Genomic DNA, 20396 nt, shown 5'->3' with positions numbered 1-20396 from the left:
CTCCATGACCGGTTATAAAGAAACCCACTCAGTAAAATACTCACCCACCCCCCAGCCTAAATATTAGGCTATCTCAAGAGCTTTGGGGTAGAGAACATTTCTCCCTCCTTCAAGCCCTATATAATATTGCTTTCTCTTAGGACCATAAAGCGAGGGACTTAGTTCCTCTTTGTGCTTTATGTGTAACAGACAATCATCTCCCTCCTCTCACTCCTTGCTGGCTTCTAGCCACACATAGTATATAGCAGATCTCTAGAAAGGAGGTGTCAACAGAAGGGCTCTACAGGCAATTCCACACTCACACCACCATGCACACACCAGGGGAAGACCCTGCCTCTACAGTGGTTCCTTCCCATTTCACCCGAGAGAAGTTCTGCATTTCCTCATTTATGGGTGGTTGGGTAAAAGAATTGCAAGATATTTGGTCATTTGAAGGAAGGCTTCCTTCTTTGTGCCACAACCGTGTCTTTTATGCTACCCTTTTACTTGCAGGTTCTACCAAAGGGAAACAACAGTCAGAAGACATGCTGCTTCAAACACTGTTATTTCCTTCCTTCCTTTAAAAAATATGTGTACCAGCCTTTTCCAACTTTGCATCCTCCAGATATTTTGAACTGATGTTTTTGTTCAAAACATCTGGACGGCACCAGGTTAGCAGTGTGTATAGTGAAGCAGCTATAAATTAGCCAAACCAGTGCACTGCTGTAATGTTGGAAAGGTCAACCATACGTGCGCTAAATAAGAACAGGGTTGTGGCGCTTTGTAAAATGCAGGTGTGTGGGTCCGCTCTCAGCGATACAAAGATACGGCACAGGCTTCTTGACATGGGAGAAAGAAAATGTTGTATTGGAAGTAACCTGAAATATTAGGGTGAGCACAGTTTCTTCACACTGGGTGCAGTGCTATATGATCTGTGTTCCTGGTAGGGTGCTGCATTCCTCTGACTGTCCCAATCTCTACCATTTTAGACTACAAGTAATATGTTCTTCAGGTCTATTTTGTGCCTTCCTCCAGGACAGGGTTCCTAAACTGTAGTCTGTCAAAGCAAACGAGTGTTTCTATAAAAGGGTGGTTCACAAGATAGCAGGGGTAACAGATGGCCTTTTCAGCACTGGAGCTAAATTGGCTTCCTTCTTAATTCCAGGAAAGCTAGGGAATCTGTCCAGTGGAAGAGGCGTGTCTTTATCCTACTTGGCAAAGGCCATGATGGTCATAAGGTTGAATGTGAAAATGTCCCTGCAAGCCAGGCCCATGAATTCTTTCTCTTCCATAGTGTTGTTCATCATAAGGAGTGTGATCATGGAGGGCACCTCTACATGACAAGCTGACATGCAGTAAAACAGCCTTCTCCAGCCCGGTGTCCTGCAGATGTTTTGGAATATAACTCTTGATGCTCCTGATCATTGGCCATGCTGGCTGGAGCCAATAGGACTTGTAGTTCAAACTTCTGGAGGATTCCAGATTGGGGAAGGCTACAGTATTTTTTTTCTGTTACACTGTACACAAAGTAAATCATTTGACATCTTAACATGACCCCATTAGATAATGCTATAAATATTTATTACAGACAGGTTTTGATCCTCACACCTCTCTTTAGAAGTTCATTTTATGTGTATGTGCAAAAACATATTTAAGCTGTAGTCCAATAGACACATTTTCTCATGAGGAAGCCCCACTGAACTGGTTGGGGCTTACTTCCAAGCAAACATGTATTGGATCAATCTGTGATTGTGGCTTATTCCTAGGGAATCATTTCAGTTATTGCCCCCCTTCCCATATGTTAATTACTTAGGAGGACACACTCCCTATAAACCAAGAGCAAAAAGCAGTTTGGGAAAGCGGGAATGCTCCAGTGAGCTATAGTGTAGCCACAGTAATGCTGTTCAACTGAGGTCTGATTTACACTGTCAAGGTGGGTTAGTATTTTCAGGGAATTTTGGCACATTTAACCATTTCTGCCAGTGTTCCGATGTGTCCAGCTTTCTAATAATCTAAGCCTAGTTATCAAGAACAGATTTTCCAAACAATTGTGGCAGTATAAAGCTATTTTCCCAACTGAACTCTGCACTGCAATATGTAATCCTGTGGCAATCTATTTCTGGGAATCTGAATCTAAGAGAGAATAAATAGCCTCTGTCCTGGAGATGGGATCCCACTTCCATGTACTCCAACACTATGGTGAGTCATGAACAGGAAACACATTGAAGGATGCACCAGCCAAAATCCAATGGGACACACTTCGTAATTTCATTTTAAAAATCAGCTCTTTCCTCTCTTGGTTTAAATCTACATGTTCCTATGGGTTTTGGTTATGCCAGAAAATTTCCTCACATGCTGTGCTCAACACTTCTCCATTTGTTTTTTTAAAAAACAACAACAAATTAAACAAACTTAATTCATCAGATGGTGTGTTAGGTGGCTGTGGAGTGTTCCTCACCCAAGACCTGCCTCCTATCCAAAACAAATACAACCAATGTCCCTGTACTTTTTCAACCTGGATTAACTTTTACCTGCATTTTGCTCTTAGGGAAGTAATCACATAATACTTCTGCCGTAAGATCAGACTGCAGTTGGGCTCTGCACCGCATTGTCTAAACTGCAAGCTGAGTGAGCACCCAACCACAATATATGCTTGAGATGAAGCCTCATGTGGCCACTTTCTCTTCCTACCCCACCCTCCCAATATAAACACCCTAGCATGATAGAGCTTGGAAAAGTTACTTTTTTAAACTACAACTCCCATCAGCCCCAGCCAGCATGGCCACTGGATTGGCTGATGGGACTTGTAGTTCAAAAAAGTAACTTTTCCAAGCTCTTGTTCATGAAAATTAGCTAAACAATGCCCTTTTTAGCCCAGTGTTCTCAACCCTAACAGGACTGGATGTGGGTCTTTATAATCTCAGTTAAAGTGCACATCTATCCTATCTGAGATAATTTATAACACTCACTGTTTATGTATCACTCACCCTTGCATGCCTGCATGCTCACAGGTCTATCCATCTCTCCAGGTTCTGTTCTCACACTCATGCACAGACACGTCAGCCTTTGACACCATCTCACCCACTCATTCCCCACCTGTCCAGCCACCATGCTTTCCATGACCCTATCCTGAAATCCTTTCCCTCTTCGCCCTACAGAGAAGCATGAGCCAAATTTCCTGCCTGCAGTAGCTCCCCATACAAAGAGAGAAAGAACTCTTGCTGCAACATGGACAGTAAAGCACTTTGCAATCAACAATTTGGTTTTGATGGAGAATTCGGAAGAGGGAAAAGGTGTCAGAGATTCTTTTTTCTCTTTTTGTCCTGTTTAAAAAAATAAGAAATAAAAACAGAGACCCTAGAAGGCTGGAGAGTGGCTGAGAGCCACTTGCTTGCTCCAGTACACACACGACTTGTTTTGCACCTTGGCTTGTTGGTGGCAGAGGGGAGCGGGCAGAGGGGAAGGGGGGGTAAGGGCTCCACCGGCTCTTAGTAGTCCTGTGTTTGGTACCCCTGTGTCTCTGCATCAAAAGCATCTGCTGAAGGGGCCTGTTGATACGTCCCCAGGCTATCTGTAGTGTCATCTTCGTTTGTATAGGGTGTATAAGGCATGCCAGCCTCCTGGCTCGGGTCTGTGTAGTCCTGGGAGAAGAGGGCGGAATCGGCTCCAAGCTGGTATCGCTGGAATGCCAGAAATGACTGGCCCACCTTTAAGGGAGGGTGCGGCAGTGTGGGAAGAGGTGTTGGAAAATAGGAAGGAAAGAGGCATGGAGGGGGAGAAAGAGAAAATACCAAGGAGAAACAAACAGAAGCCGGATTAGTAATGGTTAGTGCACAGGACATAACATTAGTGCATGAGACATACTGGTATTAGCAAGTTAAAATCCAAATACACTGCAAACAGCAGGAAGATTTGGCACACCCTACAGAGAGTACATGTTCAGGAAAGAAGCCACTGAGAGAGCAAGGGGATCACTCATTTCAGAGGGAGCCATTTTTGTGGAGGTTTGGTTCTACAGTAGGGCCCCGCTTACCGGCGCTTTGCTTACCGGCGTTCCGCTAATGCGGCGGCTTTCATTCCCCATTTTAAAGCTGCTTTTGCGGCATTTTGGCGTCATTTTCACACGACGCGCCCCATTATTCTCAATGGGGTTCCGCTTTATGGCGATTTCTGCTTTACGGCGGGGGTCCGGAATGGAACCTGCCATATAAGCCGGGCCCACCTGTACAACCAATTGGACTTCACTGTCATGAGAAAAAGTCAGCAGAAGCAAGGCAGCCAATATGCGCATGTTCCAATTTCCCATACAGAACATGAGATTGGGTGTGCTCATTCAGTGCATTCAAGCCCCACAACCCAGGTTTGCTGAAGGCTTCAGCCTGGGTCAGTTTCTTGCTAATTCACATGGCTGGCAGGATCAACACAGGGCTGTGTAGCCAGCATTACCATGGAGATGACAGCGGACTGAAAAAAAAAGATAGCCAGTTTTTGTAAGGACTTGTCCTGTGCATCCAAGCAAGCCTTTAGTAGCTCTAAGTGACTACGGATTAGGGAGACAGGGTAGACTGACATTTCTCTCTCTCTCTCTCACTCACTCACACACACACACGCACACACACACACACAGCAGCGGTAAAGAGGCCTAGCCCCATTGGTAAACCTTGGTTTGTACAATGCTGTTTGGGCAAAATGAGAGGGAGGCTCAGGGATCGTGGTTTTTCAGCTGCCCTGACTGAGACCACATCTGCGCTAAGCATTTAAAGCAGCATTATATTACTTTAAACATGACTTCCCCCCCCTCGCCAATCTTCGGAAGTGTAGTTTGTTACGGGTGCTGAGTGTTGTTAGGAGATCCCTATTCCCCTCACAGACTTACGATTCCCAGAGTAGTTTAACAGCCAATTCCTCTTCCCAAGGGACTCTGAGAATTGAAGCTCTGTGAGGGGAATAGGGGTCTTCTAACAACTCTCAGCACCTTTAACAAACTACATTTCCCAGGATGCTTTGGTTGGGGAGGGGAAGCCATGACTATTAAAGTGGAATAATACTGCTTTAAATGTAAGGTGTGGATGTGGCTATAGTCAGCTTGTGGATGGTGCCAGGGAAAGAGGAAGCCAAAAGGACACAAGGATGAGCAGAAGTAGAACACATGACCTATTGTGATTAAACATTAAAATTGGATCGAGGCCAAGAGAAAGGAACATTGGTGTTCTTTGGCAGTTTTGTGGGGAAAGGCATGGCACAGACGGCTGAACAGCCAAAAGAGGAGACTCTGAACAGTACACTATTCTCTTTTCAAGTATTTAGAGCTAGAGGATAGGAAAAGCCCTCTGCAATTCCATGGAATGCTGGTGTTCCCTTTCTCTTCACCACATTGGCCGCACAAATCGCTAATCTTTTAGTCCTCTTTCTTTCTTATCTTGCTTTCTGCCCCTGAGCTCAAGAGCTGGAAATACTTTCACTCCAAACATTTCCTTCCTGATTTGCCCATTTTTTTTATGGGAAATGAGATTAGGGGAGCACAGGTGAAGAGCTAGGGAACAGGGTGCTGTATTCTTCCTGAAAGGTAATTTCTCCAAGTCTCCGAGAAGCCAGAAATGTCAGGAAGCCCTGTAGGGAGAGAACAGGATGGAACAGGGAGAGTTAGAGTAGAGAGTCGGTAAAGGAACATAAACAAGGCACTTTGACTGAAATAAGGGTTCCAACGGAATAAAAGGAAAAGGGTGCCCAGGGTCCATGTGGCAGAGGAGAGGGCTGGGATGTTTTTGGAGGGCCTCCTCTTTTTACAAAATGCCCCTGCCGCATAACAGCAAACTCCTTCCACGTTTAAGAGGCATTGGGCTCTGCTCTGCCCAAAAAGGACCCAATGTAAGCCATAGTTTAGAAGCCAGTTATTAAAAAATGTAGTAAGCTGCATTCAAGAGAGCCAAAAACATTTGGGCAGGAGAACGAGGAGAGGGTGAACAGCCTTGGCAGCAAAGAGGAAGTGTGTTTCGAATGCCAAAGATGCCCTGCTGGGTACTGGTTCCAAGGTGTCATCTGAAGGCACATGGGACCACCACTTTGCTGAAGCTAAACAGGTCTGGGTCAGTGCCTGGAAAGGAGGCTACCTGGGAATCATAGCTACACCTCCTTGGATTCCATGGCAGAAGAAAGGAGGGATATAAGTGTAAGGAAATAAACAAAAATAAAAGTATAAATCAACTATAGTTGCTAAAACGAGAAATCTTCTTGACAGTATACATCATATGTTAAAGATATATATTGCGGACACTGAGACCGTTTTAAATGGGAAAACTGGGTTTGTCTGTCTCAGACTCTCTCTGTGTGTATGTGTGTGTGAGTGAGTGTGAGATCTCGTGTGCACGGCCACACACACAGAGGTGGGGAGGTGTTCCATCTCCCAATGGGGTATTTTAGAAGTGCATAAATTTCATGTACACATCTTCTCTAGGAAAGGTGGCAGCCTTGCAGGGTTACAGTTCCCTTGAAGTGGAAGGATGGGTCTGGACTCCTTCCTCCCAGGATATAAATTTAATAACAACAATCACCATCATCATTTTCATTTTAAACTATGTGGAGGATTTTTATGCTACACAGTTGCTGTTGTGGTTTGTTTTTGTAAACCAGCAGCTTTGTAGTCAGACAATGGGTAATTTTAAATTTAAATGCATATGGGTATTCCTTCCCAATTAGTAGAGATTGCAACCCTAGTTGGTGTTCACCGCACATTGCTTCTGGCACTTTAGAGGGCAATGACAAACAAAATAAATAAAATCCTAATCAGAGCAGTTAGGGTATCACCAGATTTGGTGATTTTTAAGAAGTCCCCAATGGCAAATCTAAATGGCCAATCATTTAGTAGTCCAATTAGTAGGCCAATCATTTAGTAGGCCAATCGTAGTAGGGTAAGTAAATAAATAGTAGGCCAATTTAGTAGGCTAATCCTTTGTTAAATTCACCAGCGAAAAGTAGTTTTTTTAAAAAAAAGAAATGCCACTAAAAAGAGAAGTGTAAAAGAAAACCACACGGTGCTCATTAAGAGAAAAGAACAATTCAGGATTTGATCATTAGGTCATTCTTTCTCAGCCAACAGGTAAGTAAAAAGAAACAAAAACAGGACTATGGGGAAATGAAGATTGCCACATATGATACAAAGGGCATCTCCAAAGTGATAGTTGCATACATTAGGGCTAGGCTACAGAAGTAGCTTGGAATCTACTGGTAGATCTCTAGTGATATGCAGTATATGAACAAAATTTCTGACTCACAATAGCTGCAATAACAATAGCTGCAACAACACAACTTCCCCCACCTAAATCAGGCTGCTGAAATGAAGAAACCAGGAGTGGCCTTTGTTTGTCTAAAGACTGGGGACTCAGTTAAGTTCTGATACTGAAAACAAATTCCTAGGCTCGGAATGTACTCACTAATTCTAGTGATATATCTGGGTGGTAGATCCTGGAGTTCTAATAAAAAAACAAAACAGATCTGACAAGCCTGAACTCTGCCCATCCCTGGTGTAGAGGAAGAAATATTTAGAGACACATCCTAGCGCTGTGGTGCTGTTAAAACTGTATGTATTCAGAGCTTCTTTTCTAACCAACTACTGTAGGTGCAGAAGCCACAGCCTGCATTGAATGTGGACTTCTTTTTTTCATCTTTGCTGCATTAGAAGGAAAACAAGAAATATGAAGCTGTGGAGGGTCAGATTCAGAGCATTCAAGCTTGGGAAAATGTGTAGCCAAGTGGCAGTGGCTCCAGATCTATTGAATTGGTGGCACTCAAGAGTTGAGACAAGGAGGACCATAATTGTGGGGTTTTGCCCTGCTATGCCTTCACAGCCTTCACATTTTCGCCTCGCAGGTCTACAAAATCACATGGATATAAAGGACAACTGGTCCCCCGGGCACCCAGAAGCAGCTTACCAGGTGGGGGAAGCCACTACGCCATCTTCCTGGCAGGTGGGTCGCTGTTGCTTACCAAAGTGAGAGCAATGAGGCAGCAGACAGGCCTGTGTGGTGCAAACTCACAGGTGGACCTAATCTGATGCTCCTGCCAGTGTGTTTGCGCTGCACCAACCTACCCACCACCTCTCCCCTCTCCCTCCGAGTAAGCAACAGCAACCCACTTGGTGGGACATTAACACAGTGGCTCTGAACCCACCGGGCAAGCTGCTTATGCCTAAGGTCACATCTGCACCATACATTTAGTGCACATTTATAGTACATAGCTTTCCTCCAAAGAATTCTGGGAACCATAGTTTTCATGGGTGCTGGGAGTTGTAGCTCTGTGAGGCGTAAACTACAGTTCCTAGGATTTTGGGGGGGAGCCATGTGTGCTAAATATATGGTGCATATGTAACCTACATCTCTAGCTGAGGGTTCATATGTGGCTGTGCTAGTTTCATAAGGGACGCTATGGTTGAAAGAGATGCAAAAAATGCAAGCATCTTAATTATCTGGCCAGTGAAACCTTTATTATTTTTCCTGTGGTCCAACTGATGATTATTTAGACTCAAGGTGACTTTCTATTTGGTGCAGCTGGAGCCTGCAACGAGGGAGCTGTATTGCATCTCAATAAGCCTGGAAGTTTGAGACAACATGATAGTTTACAGATGATGTTCATAGCTACTAGCCAGTTCCAGGGCTGCATTACTTACCCAGGTAAATATGGAGAAAAAAGAAAATGTGATGGCTGCTCGGGCTGCATCTGCACCTTCCTTCATTGGGTTGTCTTCGTTCTTTGATACACGCCATTGGTCAGCCAAGAAACAAAAACTGACAAACCAGAGAAAGGACCACAAGCCTGAGAAAGGTCACCAGGAGGAGGAGGGGAAAGAGGAAAGAACAAGGTACGCATAAGTATGTATTTGGCATATTTCCACAGGAACTTCTACCCTACAGCAGCCTTCACCAACCTGGTGCCCTTCATATGTTTTGGACTACAACTCCCATCAGCCTCAGGCAGGCTGAGGCTGATGGGAGTTGTAGTCCAAAACATATGGAGGGCACCAGGTTGCTCTACAGGATCTCAGCTTTGCAAACTGGGACAAGTCCAATTGTGCAGTCTGGTGCATGGACATTAAACATGGAATGATAGGCATGTGTATGAAGAGTTTGACAGTGGATTGGCTTCGTTAAGTCTGCTTGATTTCAGTGGATCTACTCTAAGCATGACTTAGTCTAAATCTAAACCAATATGTTTTTCAGAACGTTGAAGGCAGTTTAGAAGAGTGACGGCTGCCTGTGGTGTGTAAAACTCATCCCACTTCCTCCTTTGGTAAATAGGTTTTGAAATACTAAAACCTGCAAAACCTGTTTCATCAGAGGCAACACCAGAGCAAAAGAAATGTGCGGGTACACCATATGAAATGTAATCTCTCTGAAACTACTTTCAACTTCCTTAAAAGCTATTTCTGTCTCCAGCCTTAAAGCGGAAAATGCATCATCCAGATATCCATGAATGTGCAGTAAAATGAAACTGAAAGTGAGGAGTGGCTTATCCAAACGGAGCGGGATAATCCACGGTTTCCATATTCGGTTTGTCATCTGATAGTCCTCACTTTGCCTTTTAGTTCGCTCTTTCCCAATTAAAAAAAAACGCTTTTTTGCACCCACACACACAGCGGTAAGACCCCTACATTCTTTTCGCTTTTTCCGAGCTCCGCCTCTAAAACCTCCCCCTATCAACCAATTGGTCAGCAAAAAAATTACGTATGCTCCTCTCCCCCTTTGCAACGAAGCACAATATGGCTGTAAAGGAGTTCTCACCTTGGAAGGAAAGGCTGCTGGTTGGTTTCACACCTGCCTTGTTTGTATTTGCGATATTATGCTTAAATGAATGTATGCTTTTCTGCCTTTATTGATATTTAAGGAGATACACACACTGGCAATTGCACTTATTTCTCCATAAAAGCAAGAAAGGTGTCACCCCCCCTCCTTCTCCCTTTCCTTCCCAGGGAGAATGAAATTGACAAAGCTTTGGGAGCAGGCTTGAAACTGACCAGAAGCCCTTTTCTTGTTTGCATTTGGGATATTACACTTAAAGGAATGTATGCTTTTCTGATTTGAAGCAAAAACCCCAGCAAGTACAATGAAATTGACAAAGCTTTCTGGAGGCAGGCTGAAACCGACAACCCCGCCTTTCTCGCTTGCTGTGCATTGCAGATCTCACCCAGAGCGGCCGCCCAGTTTGCAGGCTGGCAAAAAATAAAATCCATCTGTGCAGTAGTTGCAGACCCCCCCCCCAACACCCAACCATTGATTGGTTCAATTTTCCTGGGCTTATTCTCGCACATGCGCAAAAGTGCAGATACGTGATTGACTGGAATGAGAAGGGGCAAGGGGAAATGCCCAAAAACCACCCATCAGCTGTAAAGTCTGCGGTATTGCATCCTATCTCCTGAAGGCACAGAGGATGATTCCTGATTTTAAACAGCAAATCACATTTTTGCCGGTATTGCAAGGAGTGGATTTAACCCGCGAAAATGCATAGCAGCGCCAGACGTCATTTGGATGACCGAAAAATAATGAACACACATAGCGGGCGTGTCACACATTTTGCAGTCGTCTGGATCAGCAATTAGTGTCCACATTTTTTCAGCTGTATTTTAACTCTGCTGTTCACCGCCCAGAGAGCTATTCGCTATGGGCGGTCTATAAATAAAATAAAATAAATAAATAAATAAATTTCAGTTGTATTTAACAACTCACCATTAAACATAGTAGAGGCAAGTACATGGGATTCCATGCGGGAAAGTTAGCAGGCTGGTAGAGGAGAGACAGATAGCTCTGTTGCTCTTCAACCAGCATGCTTGGTTTGCATGATAATTGCAGAAGAAGCCAGGCCCCTTCCTCTACGACCAGCATGGAAACACAGGGGGCTGGTGAAGGAAGGATGGACAGTTCAAATCCCTCTTCACCTGTACCCTTGCTAGAAGGTCTCTGTTTCAGTCGACTGCTAAGAGACTAGTAGCCTGCATTTCCAGGGGGGGGTAGAATGAAAATGCAGCATGCAGCATAGTTTTCAGCATTGAAACAAAGGCTACTAAGCCTTTGAGCAGTAAGTAACTTTTGTAAAGTTATTTACGAGGCTGACTGATCAAGCTGAAATACTTTTATGCTGCTCTTCATCAAAATCAGCTCCAGATTTGGTAATCTACCTTTTTTCTGAGGCTACTTCCCATTTTGCATTTTAAGCAGACATGGGAATACTTTTGAAACTCACACCTTTCTAAAACATGTAGGAAGAGTGAAGCAAGGTAAAAGTCCCTTGTCATAAGCATATATAAGGCAGCTCAGGTGGAGCAAGATGCTTTCAGAATGGTAGCCATGTCAGTTTCATTGTGGCATGAACTTCTGTGAACTAGAGACACCCACTTGATGAGATTTATGAAGTGTTACCCTCAACCAGCAGATATAGATAGCTACAAACCAGGATGCTTGCCCATCTATATTGCATTCAACCTGAAGTTCAAAGCATAATAATTCAGTATTTGTATAGTTCTTGAGAGGTTGTATCCAACTAAGACATACTCAGAGTAGGGCCAGTGAAATCAGTGGACATGACTAGCAGAGGCCATATTTAAACTGGAAACCTCCATGTGTATAACTACAGTAGCTCTCAAGCAAGCATAATAACTTGGAAGTTGAATGAAAACAGTGGGACTTACATCATCTGAGTAATGATGGCTAGGAGGATTAGACTGTTAACTTTAAAATGTGCTTCTATCTATTACCCATCACTGAATCTTAATGCCCCTTACTAATATAGTCTTCCTCTTGGCTGTATGCTAGCTAGCTGCACTACAGAATTTGCTGAAGAGGAAAAAATCTCTCCCCGGATAAGCTTGCAATTTAAAAAATCAAGAGAAAAATGAACGAACACTGAGCCAACGTCCTTCTCATGCTGTTCTGGTCTATGCTGACACCATTAACTGTAGGAGAGCTGAGTCTAGAATTTGCACTTTAGGGAGTCCATCTAGACTCAAGTTTATTGAATGAAGAGGCTGTTTTAAGAGTCAGAGGATGATTTCCTTGAAGGACAATAAGAGATACAGTTTGCACTATTAATTAAAGAGAATGCATGTGACCTGCCAGTACTTTTGATTCATTTCTGTGAAAGCACCATCCTATACAGAGGCTCAGGTGTTTTTTATATATCCATCCTGTGTATAAGAATATCATATGAGAAGGTAAAATACATATTATCATATCTGGGAAAGATGCCAAGCTCCTTCTGGTTTCTTGGAAAACCTATGTCTGGTGTGTGTGTTTTTCTAAATAACTGGAGGTATTAACAGATAACATCTGGTGATCCTTCTCTCTTCTCACATTCATAAGAATGCATCAAGTTGACTTTGGTTCCCTTTCTTTGCTTTCTGCTTTTTAAAAAATGGTATCTTCTCTGATCATGGGTTCAAATTCTCAACTACAAGTATGAAGAGCAGATGAAACACTTGATTTAAAACAAAAGAAAATTAAAATGTGCGACTCAAAGAATGACTTTTTTTAAATTGTCTGTGGATTTGGGGGTATATATTCTTAGAAGCTAGCTGTCCCAACTAGAAAGGACAAGAAAAAAAGCAAGAATTAAAATGGGGAGGAGCAAAGCTGAGATCCAGTTCCTACAGAAGCCTAATCTTGATGGAAAGTAGCATCCCTAGAACAAATGCATTTCAGTGATCAGCAATTCTAAGTTGATGACTGGTGCTCAATGATATGCAAACTTGGTTGCCTAACGGACTAAGTGCTATGGACTACAATACAGAGCAGCTTTCACCTTCACATGTACTGGCTGAGGCTGATGGGAGATGTAGTCCAAACATCAGGTTGGCAAAGGGTGCGACAGAGCTAATTCTAAGTGGAGTATATCTACAATCTATGAATTGCAAGTATTTCAAAATGTTTTTAGAATTCAGTAGAGTTTAACTCCAAAAACCACTGTTTTGATCTTTCAAAAAATGCTAAATTGGTTATCCCAGTTGCTCAAATATCTCAAATATTTCCAGGTGGCAATTGCTGATACATCTAGCCAGTCATAAAAGAAAGACAGAAAATTTCTTCTATGTTACACAAGCCCTCCTACCTGGCTGCCTACAGGCAAATCTTAGTCTCTGCCAATTTTTAGGTGACCAACTTCAGCCAGTGTAGTTAAGTGGCAAAAGTCTTGGGAGTCTACACCACAATGGCTCTCAACCCAAGTTCCATTCCCTGTGATTTTTGTTATTAGAAGTTGTTTTAAATTGTTTCTAAGGATGAGTTTTAAATTGTTGTAAGCTGCCCTGGGACCGCAGGGTGAATGGTGGGTAAACCATCATCACCATCTTCTTTGTCTTCTACACAACTTTCAGAGTTTCTTAGGGCAGCCACCATCTCTCAGCCTAGCCTACTTCACAGAGTTGTTGTAAAGATGATAGAGGGGGTCCTGAGCTCCTTGGAAGAAGGGCAAAATAAAAATGTAATAAATAATAAGTACTTACAAGTCTGATCAAGATTCCCTGAAGTGAACTATCTAATTTAAGATTCTTTGTTGAAAAGACATTACATTTAAGCAAGACGGTAAAATCTGTGAACAGATATTAATCATAACTGACTGGGAACTACCAGAAGAACAACAGACATCAAAAAATGCTGACTGGGCACTTGAAGAGTAACCCTCAGCTTGCTTAAGTTATGTAATGGAATGCGACTTCTTCTAGCAGGATCAAGAAGAATGGGTTTGGTCATCACCTTTTTTGTCTAAAAGCAGGTGTTTAATGGTAGTGGAAAACCAAATGGACTATGGGCAATGGAAAGCTTGTTTACCCTTCAAAAAGAGAGAGTAAACATTTGACAGGATAGTGTGTGCAAAAAGTCTCAGCGACTCCGAGAGAGACACAAGGATTTTGCTGCTAGATGACAACCAGATTCCCCCCCCAATTTTGCAATTTAAGATAAAACATGCTCTGGATTTAGGAACCTTTATAGACCAGGGAAGTATTTTGTACAGTAGTATAGACTTGCCTAATCCAGTGCCCTCCAGATGTTGTTAGATTCCAACTTTCATGGGCTTCAGCCAGCATGGTCAGTGATGACAGGAGTTGTAGTGCACTAACACACAGAGAGCACCAGGTTGAGAAAGGCTGTAGCAGTGTTTCTGCTTCATATAATTTATTATAGGATTTCTTACCTGTCCTTCATCATAAGGTCCCAGGGTGGTTTACAACAAAATAATACAATATTAAAATTGGTTAAAACAACGTACATCCAAAGAATGGTGTGGATGCTAAAAATATGTCAACTGTCAAAGACCAGGATTAAGTCCAAGGTAAAAAAATATAATCACTTTCTCTGCTATGACTTTATTTACTTCTTTCTTTTTATATGAACATTTCTTTTTTAATTTTTAACCCACATTTTCCTTGTGTTTCATGGGATTCCACCCACCTCTTGACATGAGACTGTCTGACCCATCTTGTTTTATGTTTTAAACCAGCTTTCTGTTCAGAGCTGATGGCTTGAGGTGGAGAAGCTTTTGCTGTGGTTTTCAAACTGCGTTTCAGGAAACCCTGTGGCTTCCTGGAACTTTGTCAGGAGCAGAATATCAGTAATGGCAGGCTGGTTTCTCTGAAAGGTAACATGCCCATCAATACCAATTTTCTTCTTCTACAATGCATGGCCAGAAGGGAGGAGTTGTAGGGTCAACCCCAATCCAATAAGCATTGGCCATGCTGTCAGATTCACCAGTCCATTTGTGTGACTGATACTCCAGATGAACGGAGAACTGGAGAAAAGCATCAAAACGAAGCTCCGAATGAATTATTTTTTGGGGGGGGGGAGAGAGAGAGGGAGGGAGAGAGAGAAGCCAGGCATACAAAAATGATGTGGTATGAGCACAAGCATTTTCATTTCCACAAGTGTCCAGCTGAAAATATTAGAAGTGCATAAGCTGCTATAGCTCTAAAAACTTGCAGTGGTTTTCTGTTCCACTCCAAGGCTCCTACTATTGCTCTGGCAGAACGTTCCCTGTGCTGAGAGAAGAACTGATGTCACAGTTCCAGGCTGACTATTGCCTCGGTGCCCCCCCCCCCCAATTGCACTCCAATTTTAATTTGGTTCACAAGAAGCAGAAAATAACTTGAGACTTGCTATGAGGGTCAGAAGATGGACCAGGATCCTTCGAAGCCCCAGAAAGTATACAGGCCGCAGCTGGTTGCAAAAGCTTTCTAATTTGGTGTATTTGAAATTGACTTTGGATTCATATCTATTTTAGCTGAAACGTTAATCAGCAATTAGGTAGAAAGACTAGTTCTGCAACCTAGCATATCATAATTCTACACTTAAAATATTAGGAAAGCTGCCATTCTCATTTCCGATTTTGTCCAAGAGCTCTCACACAAAATACAACATTCTAACAAAGGTTGGGGGGAGGGGGATAAATGGCAAAACCTTTCAAGTTATTTTTATTTGTAACAGAAAAGGCTCCAAAACTAACATAGAATTCTCTTGCAGGTCAATTGAGGCTTGACTTTTAATCAATAGGATTTCAGCATGCACATACAATCAAGTTTACCAAAGTCGGCCTTGGATTTCTGAACTCTTGCCCAAAAGAAAGCCTGCTATAGAGAATTAATTGCTTTACGAGCATCTGAAATAACAAGGGCTAATCATTAAATTGTTCTTGGAAATATGAAGCTCTGAAAGCGACAACAGTGCAGAAATGAGCTTCTCTAAAACTTTGGAATCAGTGAGTTCTTCCCATAATATTGCAAATAACGCAATGGAACCAAGATATTAGAAGGGTCAGAACACACCTTATCTGCAGAGCTAAAATACCTCTGCATTCTGGAGTAAGAGTAAGTAAGTAAGTAGGGAACCTGTGAACCTCCAGATGATAAGCTAGAGTACAACTCTCATGAATACCGACCACTGAGTATGTTCTCGGCGCTGATGGGAGTTGTAATCCAACAACATTTGGAGAGCCATGGGTTCTACATAGGATTAGATCATTCCTTTCTCTGCAGGAATTATTTGTGAATTCCTGCTTACATAAGGATGGTCAACCATGGACAACTTTTTGGATTAATTTTGGCTACTAATTGGGTAAAACTGGTGACATCACAATGAAATTATTATTTTTTTCTCATCTTCAACATTCCAACAGTGGTTTTCGGAAGAGAAGATACTCAGGGGAAGTTCTTTTAGATTACTAGTGGATTCTTGATATGTGTGTGTTGCAAACAATTGAACAGCTTTGCTTGGGATATTTACGGAGTCTAACACAGTCTTGTGTCCAATTAACGTAGTGCAGTGTGAACTAATATTATGAAGTTATTCCAGTTCCTGATCAACACTGGTTTAATTTATGCAAGTATGTTCCAGGGATGTGCACAGATATTGATCCTGGTCCTAGAGGATGGGAGAAGTTACAATGCAAACCAAGTGACTTATGTGAAGAAAGGTCAGCTGGGATATGAAGCAATTGCCTTTCAGAGAAATGATAAAATAGGAAAGAAGTAAAGAAACAGGAATGGATGAAGCAGTTTTATACTGAGTTAGACCATTAGTCCACCTCCATCTAGCCCCATGTTGCCTGCTCCAACCGACAGCAGCTGAGTAAAATATCTTTAGCTGGAGGTACTGGGGACTGAACCTTCTACATGCAAAGCATGTGTCCTTCCATGGACAGCTGTCCCATCAGGGAAGGACTTTAGGGCAGAAGCCCAGAGACCCTCTACACAGAATAAGCAGGAGGATCCCCAAATGCAGCAAGCTTGGCTCCACTTTGAACCAAGTGAAGTAATACACATTACCATCTAAATGGGGGCAATTTAAAAAATCTGTAAGTGGACGGAAAGTGGTGGGACATCAAAGAGCAACTAGGAAAAAAGGGAAATGAAGATGATGGTGGGAAAGCAGAGAAAGAGGCATTTCCAACTGCAATGGCTTATCAATTACTTTTATGGAATAACGCAGACCTCTGTGCAGCCCAATCCTGTGCATGATTAGTAAGTGGCAAGTCTCTCTGTGGACAATGGAACACACTCCCAGTAAGCGTGCATAGGATTGCAGCCTCATTCACACAAAAACTAAAAGCATCCTCCCTATAGAAATCCATGTAGTACTGATCCACTGGAATGCTCACCAGAAACACCAATATCAGAGAGCACAGCTTTCTTGCGGTCCTTGACACTGCTGATCTGTGGAAAGTAGACATCTAGAGCCAGGTAAAGAAGGCAGCTGAGGAAGGAAAGGACTCCCACTGTGATGCCATAGTTGCAGGCATTCTGGTTGCGATTGAAGATGCAGTACTCTTCCTTTTCATCTGACCGGTTGATGTAGCCTTCGTTCACAATGCCGCCAAATACAACAATGGAGAAAAGCTAGATACAGGAAGATGAGATAAGAAGAGGATTCAGTCTATATACATCAAATCTGCACCAGGGGAGTCGAGTCAGGCATAAGCACTTTAAAAAAAGAACCCATTCATTTCAATGAAAGAGTTTATTTTTTATGTAAAAGCATTTATAAACTGCAAATTATTTTAAAAATCTGTAAGCAGTGTACAATATAAAAACAAACAGTATCATTAAAACAAAAATACAGCCTAAAACCAATAAAACACCAACATAAAACAGGAATTCAGAGGATTCAAACACATAAAGCAGGGTCCAATCTGATGAGTCAGGGAAAGGCTAGGCAAAGATAAGCCTAGAGTTAAGACTACCTAAGGCCTAAATGTACTGTGGCATGGCTGGATTGTGCCCCAGGTGTTTTAATGCAGCATTTTAGAAGCTCCCCAGATCTAAACAGCCCCACTTTGCTTTCAATCACAGTTGGGAACTAAACTGGCTGAATCACGCCCGAGGACAAAAATAGTGTTATTTCCAAGTAACCCAGAACTACCACCATGATTCAGCCACCCACTCAGTCTTCCACCTACCACCTCTGCAATCTGTTTTCTCATCTGTTATCTCAGTACTCCTGCCACCACCTACTTTCATTTGTCTATCCAAATATTATACTACTATTGCTACTGCTACAGCTCTCTACTCCCCATTCACAAATTTAATGGTGCTTTTGGTTTATTCTCCATTCATCAGCAACCCTTCTGATTATTAAAATAAATGGTTGCAGAGCTGGGTAGCCTGTGGCCCTCCAGGTGTTGCTGGACTCCCAACTCCAGTCATCACTGATCATTGTCCATGCTAATCTTCCCTGGCTCTTGGCTTCCCAAGGGCATCTGGTTGGCCACTGGGACAACAGAGTGCTGGACTAAATGGGTCTGTGACTTGATCCAGCAGGCTCTTATGTTCTAACTAAGGATGATGGGAGTTCAACACATGGAGGGCTACAGGTTTACCCATCCTTGCTCTATGGAAACAAATATGGTATCTAGACCCTTTTCTATCAGGCTTCAGGCCAGGCCATGGGACAGAGACTGCCTTGTTTGCCCTGCTTGATGACCTACGCTGGGCATCAGGGGGAGTGCATCCCTGGTGGTGGTGCTGGACCTCTCAGCAGCTTTCCTTTCCATCGATCATGGTATCCTTCTGGGCCGTCTAACTGGGATGGGATTAGGGACCACCGTTTTATGGTGGCTCTGGTCCTACCTGACAGACAGGTCCCAGAAAGTGATGCTGGGAGACTACTACTCGACCCCCTGGCCACCAGGCTATGGGGTCCCACAGGGTTCCATTTTGTCTCCCATGCTCTTTCAACATCTATATGAAACTGCTGGGAGAGGTGATCCAGAGATTTGGAGTCCAGTGTCATCAATATGCTGATAATACACACCTCTATTTCTCCCTACCTCCTGATTGCAGGGAGGGAGCGTTCATCCTGAACTAGTGCCTCGAGGCTGTGAAGGGCTGGATGTGGGCTAACAAACTGAAACTTAATTGAGACAAGATGGAAGTGTTACTTTTGTTATATGCCTTCAAGTTGATTATGACATATGGCGACCCTATGAATCAGTGACCTCCAATAGCAAGGGCAAAACTGTGCCAGGTATAGGGCTGCAACCTGTTCTGCATGAGGTCACACTCCCCCTAAAACAGCAGATCCGCAGTTTGGGAGTACTCCTGGATCCTGCCCTGCTGCTTGAATATCAGGTGGATGTGGTAGCCAGGGGTGCTTTTGGCCAACTCAAACTAGTCTACCAGCTGTGTCCATTCCTGGAAACAGTTGACCTTGCCACAGTGACACATGGACTGGTAACATTGAAGCTTGATTACTCTAGCACATTCTACATGGGGCTGCCTTTGAAAACAATTTGGAAATTGCAGTTGGTTCAAAATGCGGCAGCCAGAATGTTAACTGGATTGCGGTGCAGGGATCATATCACTCCTGTGCTTTATCGACTCCTCTGGCTCCCAGTTTGTTTCCGGGCCCAATTCAAAGCGCTGGTTCTGACCTTTAAAGCCCTAAACGGCCTTGGATCAATGTACCTGAGGGACTGCTTATGCCCATATGTACCTGCCCATGATTTAAGATTGGCTGCCTCTGGCCTCCTCTGTGTGCCTGGAATAAAAGATGTCAGACTGATAGGGACGCAGGAGAGAGCCTTTTCAACCATGGCCCCCAAGCTCTGGAATACCCTACCCCAAGAAGCACACTCTGCTCTCTCCCTGATGGTTTTCTGGAGACTTCTGAAAATCATCTTGTTCCAGAGAGCCTTTGGTAGGGACTGAAGGTAGAGCCTGTAACTGATTTTATTTTCCCCCTCCTCTTTTTTAGTTTTTACCTCTTTAGTCCCTTTTAATATCACTCCCCTATATTTCTGAATTGCATTTTATGTATTTTTATCTGTTTTAATGTTTTTGTGATTTTATTGTGTCTGAATTTATTGTGAGCTGCCCTGAGTGCCCTATTGTAGGGTAGAAGGGCAGGATAGAAATATTTTAAATAAATAAATAAATCTTACACCTTTAAAGTGTAGAAGGAAACAATCCCAGGTAAACCTGTTTTTCTGGGGAGAACCTGTTCCCAGTACCCAGACTAGACCTCTCAAAGATTCTAAGGTCCAATTCTTGGGAACTCGTGGCAAAATTAAGCACTGATAGTAGTTCTTCCACTCAGTGCCTTGACATTTTCTCACCTGGACTAAGAAGCTAAAATGGTTCCGCTCTACTGTGGGCTGTAGTTTTCTTTTCATATAAACATACAAAGGTGGAGACTGGAGGAGGCAGGAAAATTTTGCTCTCCTTGAAGATGGCTGCCTGAAGTAACTGTTTTGCATTGCTTTATGGCAAGATCAACCCTGTCTAGTTTTTGAACAGTGTAAAATGATCTGGCCACATAATCATAACCAAAAAAATATTCTAGTTATTGATCGGGAGTAGAACAAATTGGCTCTCTACCTCCTGACCCAATCAACATACATGCAAAAATCCAAACCAAAACAAAAACCTTTTGTGCACATGCCACACACAC

The 20396-nt window shown here is 43.0% G+C and overlaps 1 protein-coding gene across 3 annotated transcripts in view; it reads right to left on the bottom strand.

Annotated features, from left to right (window-relative positions):
* Positions 1-20396, bottom strand: part of SYNGR1 (synaptogyrin 1) — a 229589-nt gene that overhangs the window by 192536 nt on the left and 16657 nt on the right. The window contains exons 2-4 of one of the 3 annotated variants that reach the window (XM_061639186.1): positions 17107-17344; positions 8642-8787; positions 1544-3686 (exon numbers count right to left, since the gene is read on the bottom strand). In XM_061639186.1, coding sequence (XP_061495170.1) covers positions 3468-3686; positions 8642-8787; positions 17107-17344 — 603 coding nt within the window. In that variant the 3' untranslated portion in view covers positions 1544-3467. Of the gene's footprint in view, positions 1-1543; positions 5590-8641; positions 8788-17106; positions 17345-20396 lie in introns of those variants that run through there. The other 2 variants (XM_061639187.1, XM_061639188.1) reach the window with 2 other exon arrangements.

This window comes from Rhineura floridana, chromosome 8 (genome assembly GCF_030035675.1).
Source record: "Rhineura floridana isolate rRhiFlo1 chromosome 8, rRhiFlo1.hap2, whole genome shotgun sequence".
Taxonomy (NCBI): Eukaryota; Metazoa; Chordata; class Lepidosauria; order Squamata; family Rhineuridae; genus Rhineura; species Rhineura floridana.
The sequence above is the reverse complement of the archived record's forward strand: the minus strand, read 5'-3'. Positions and strand labels throughout refer to the sequence as shown.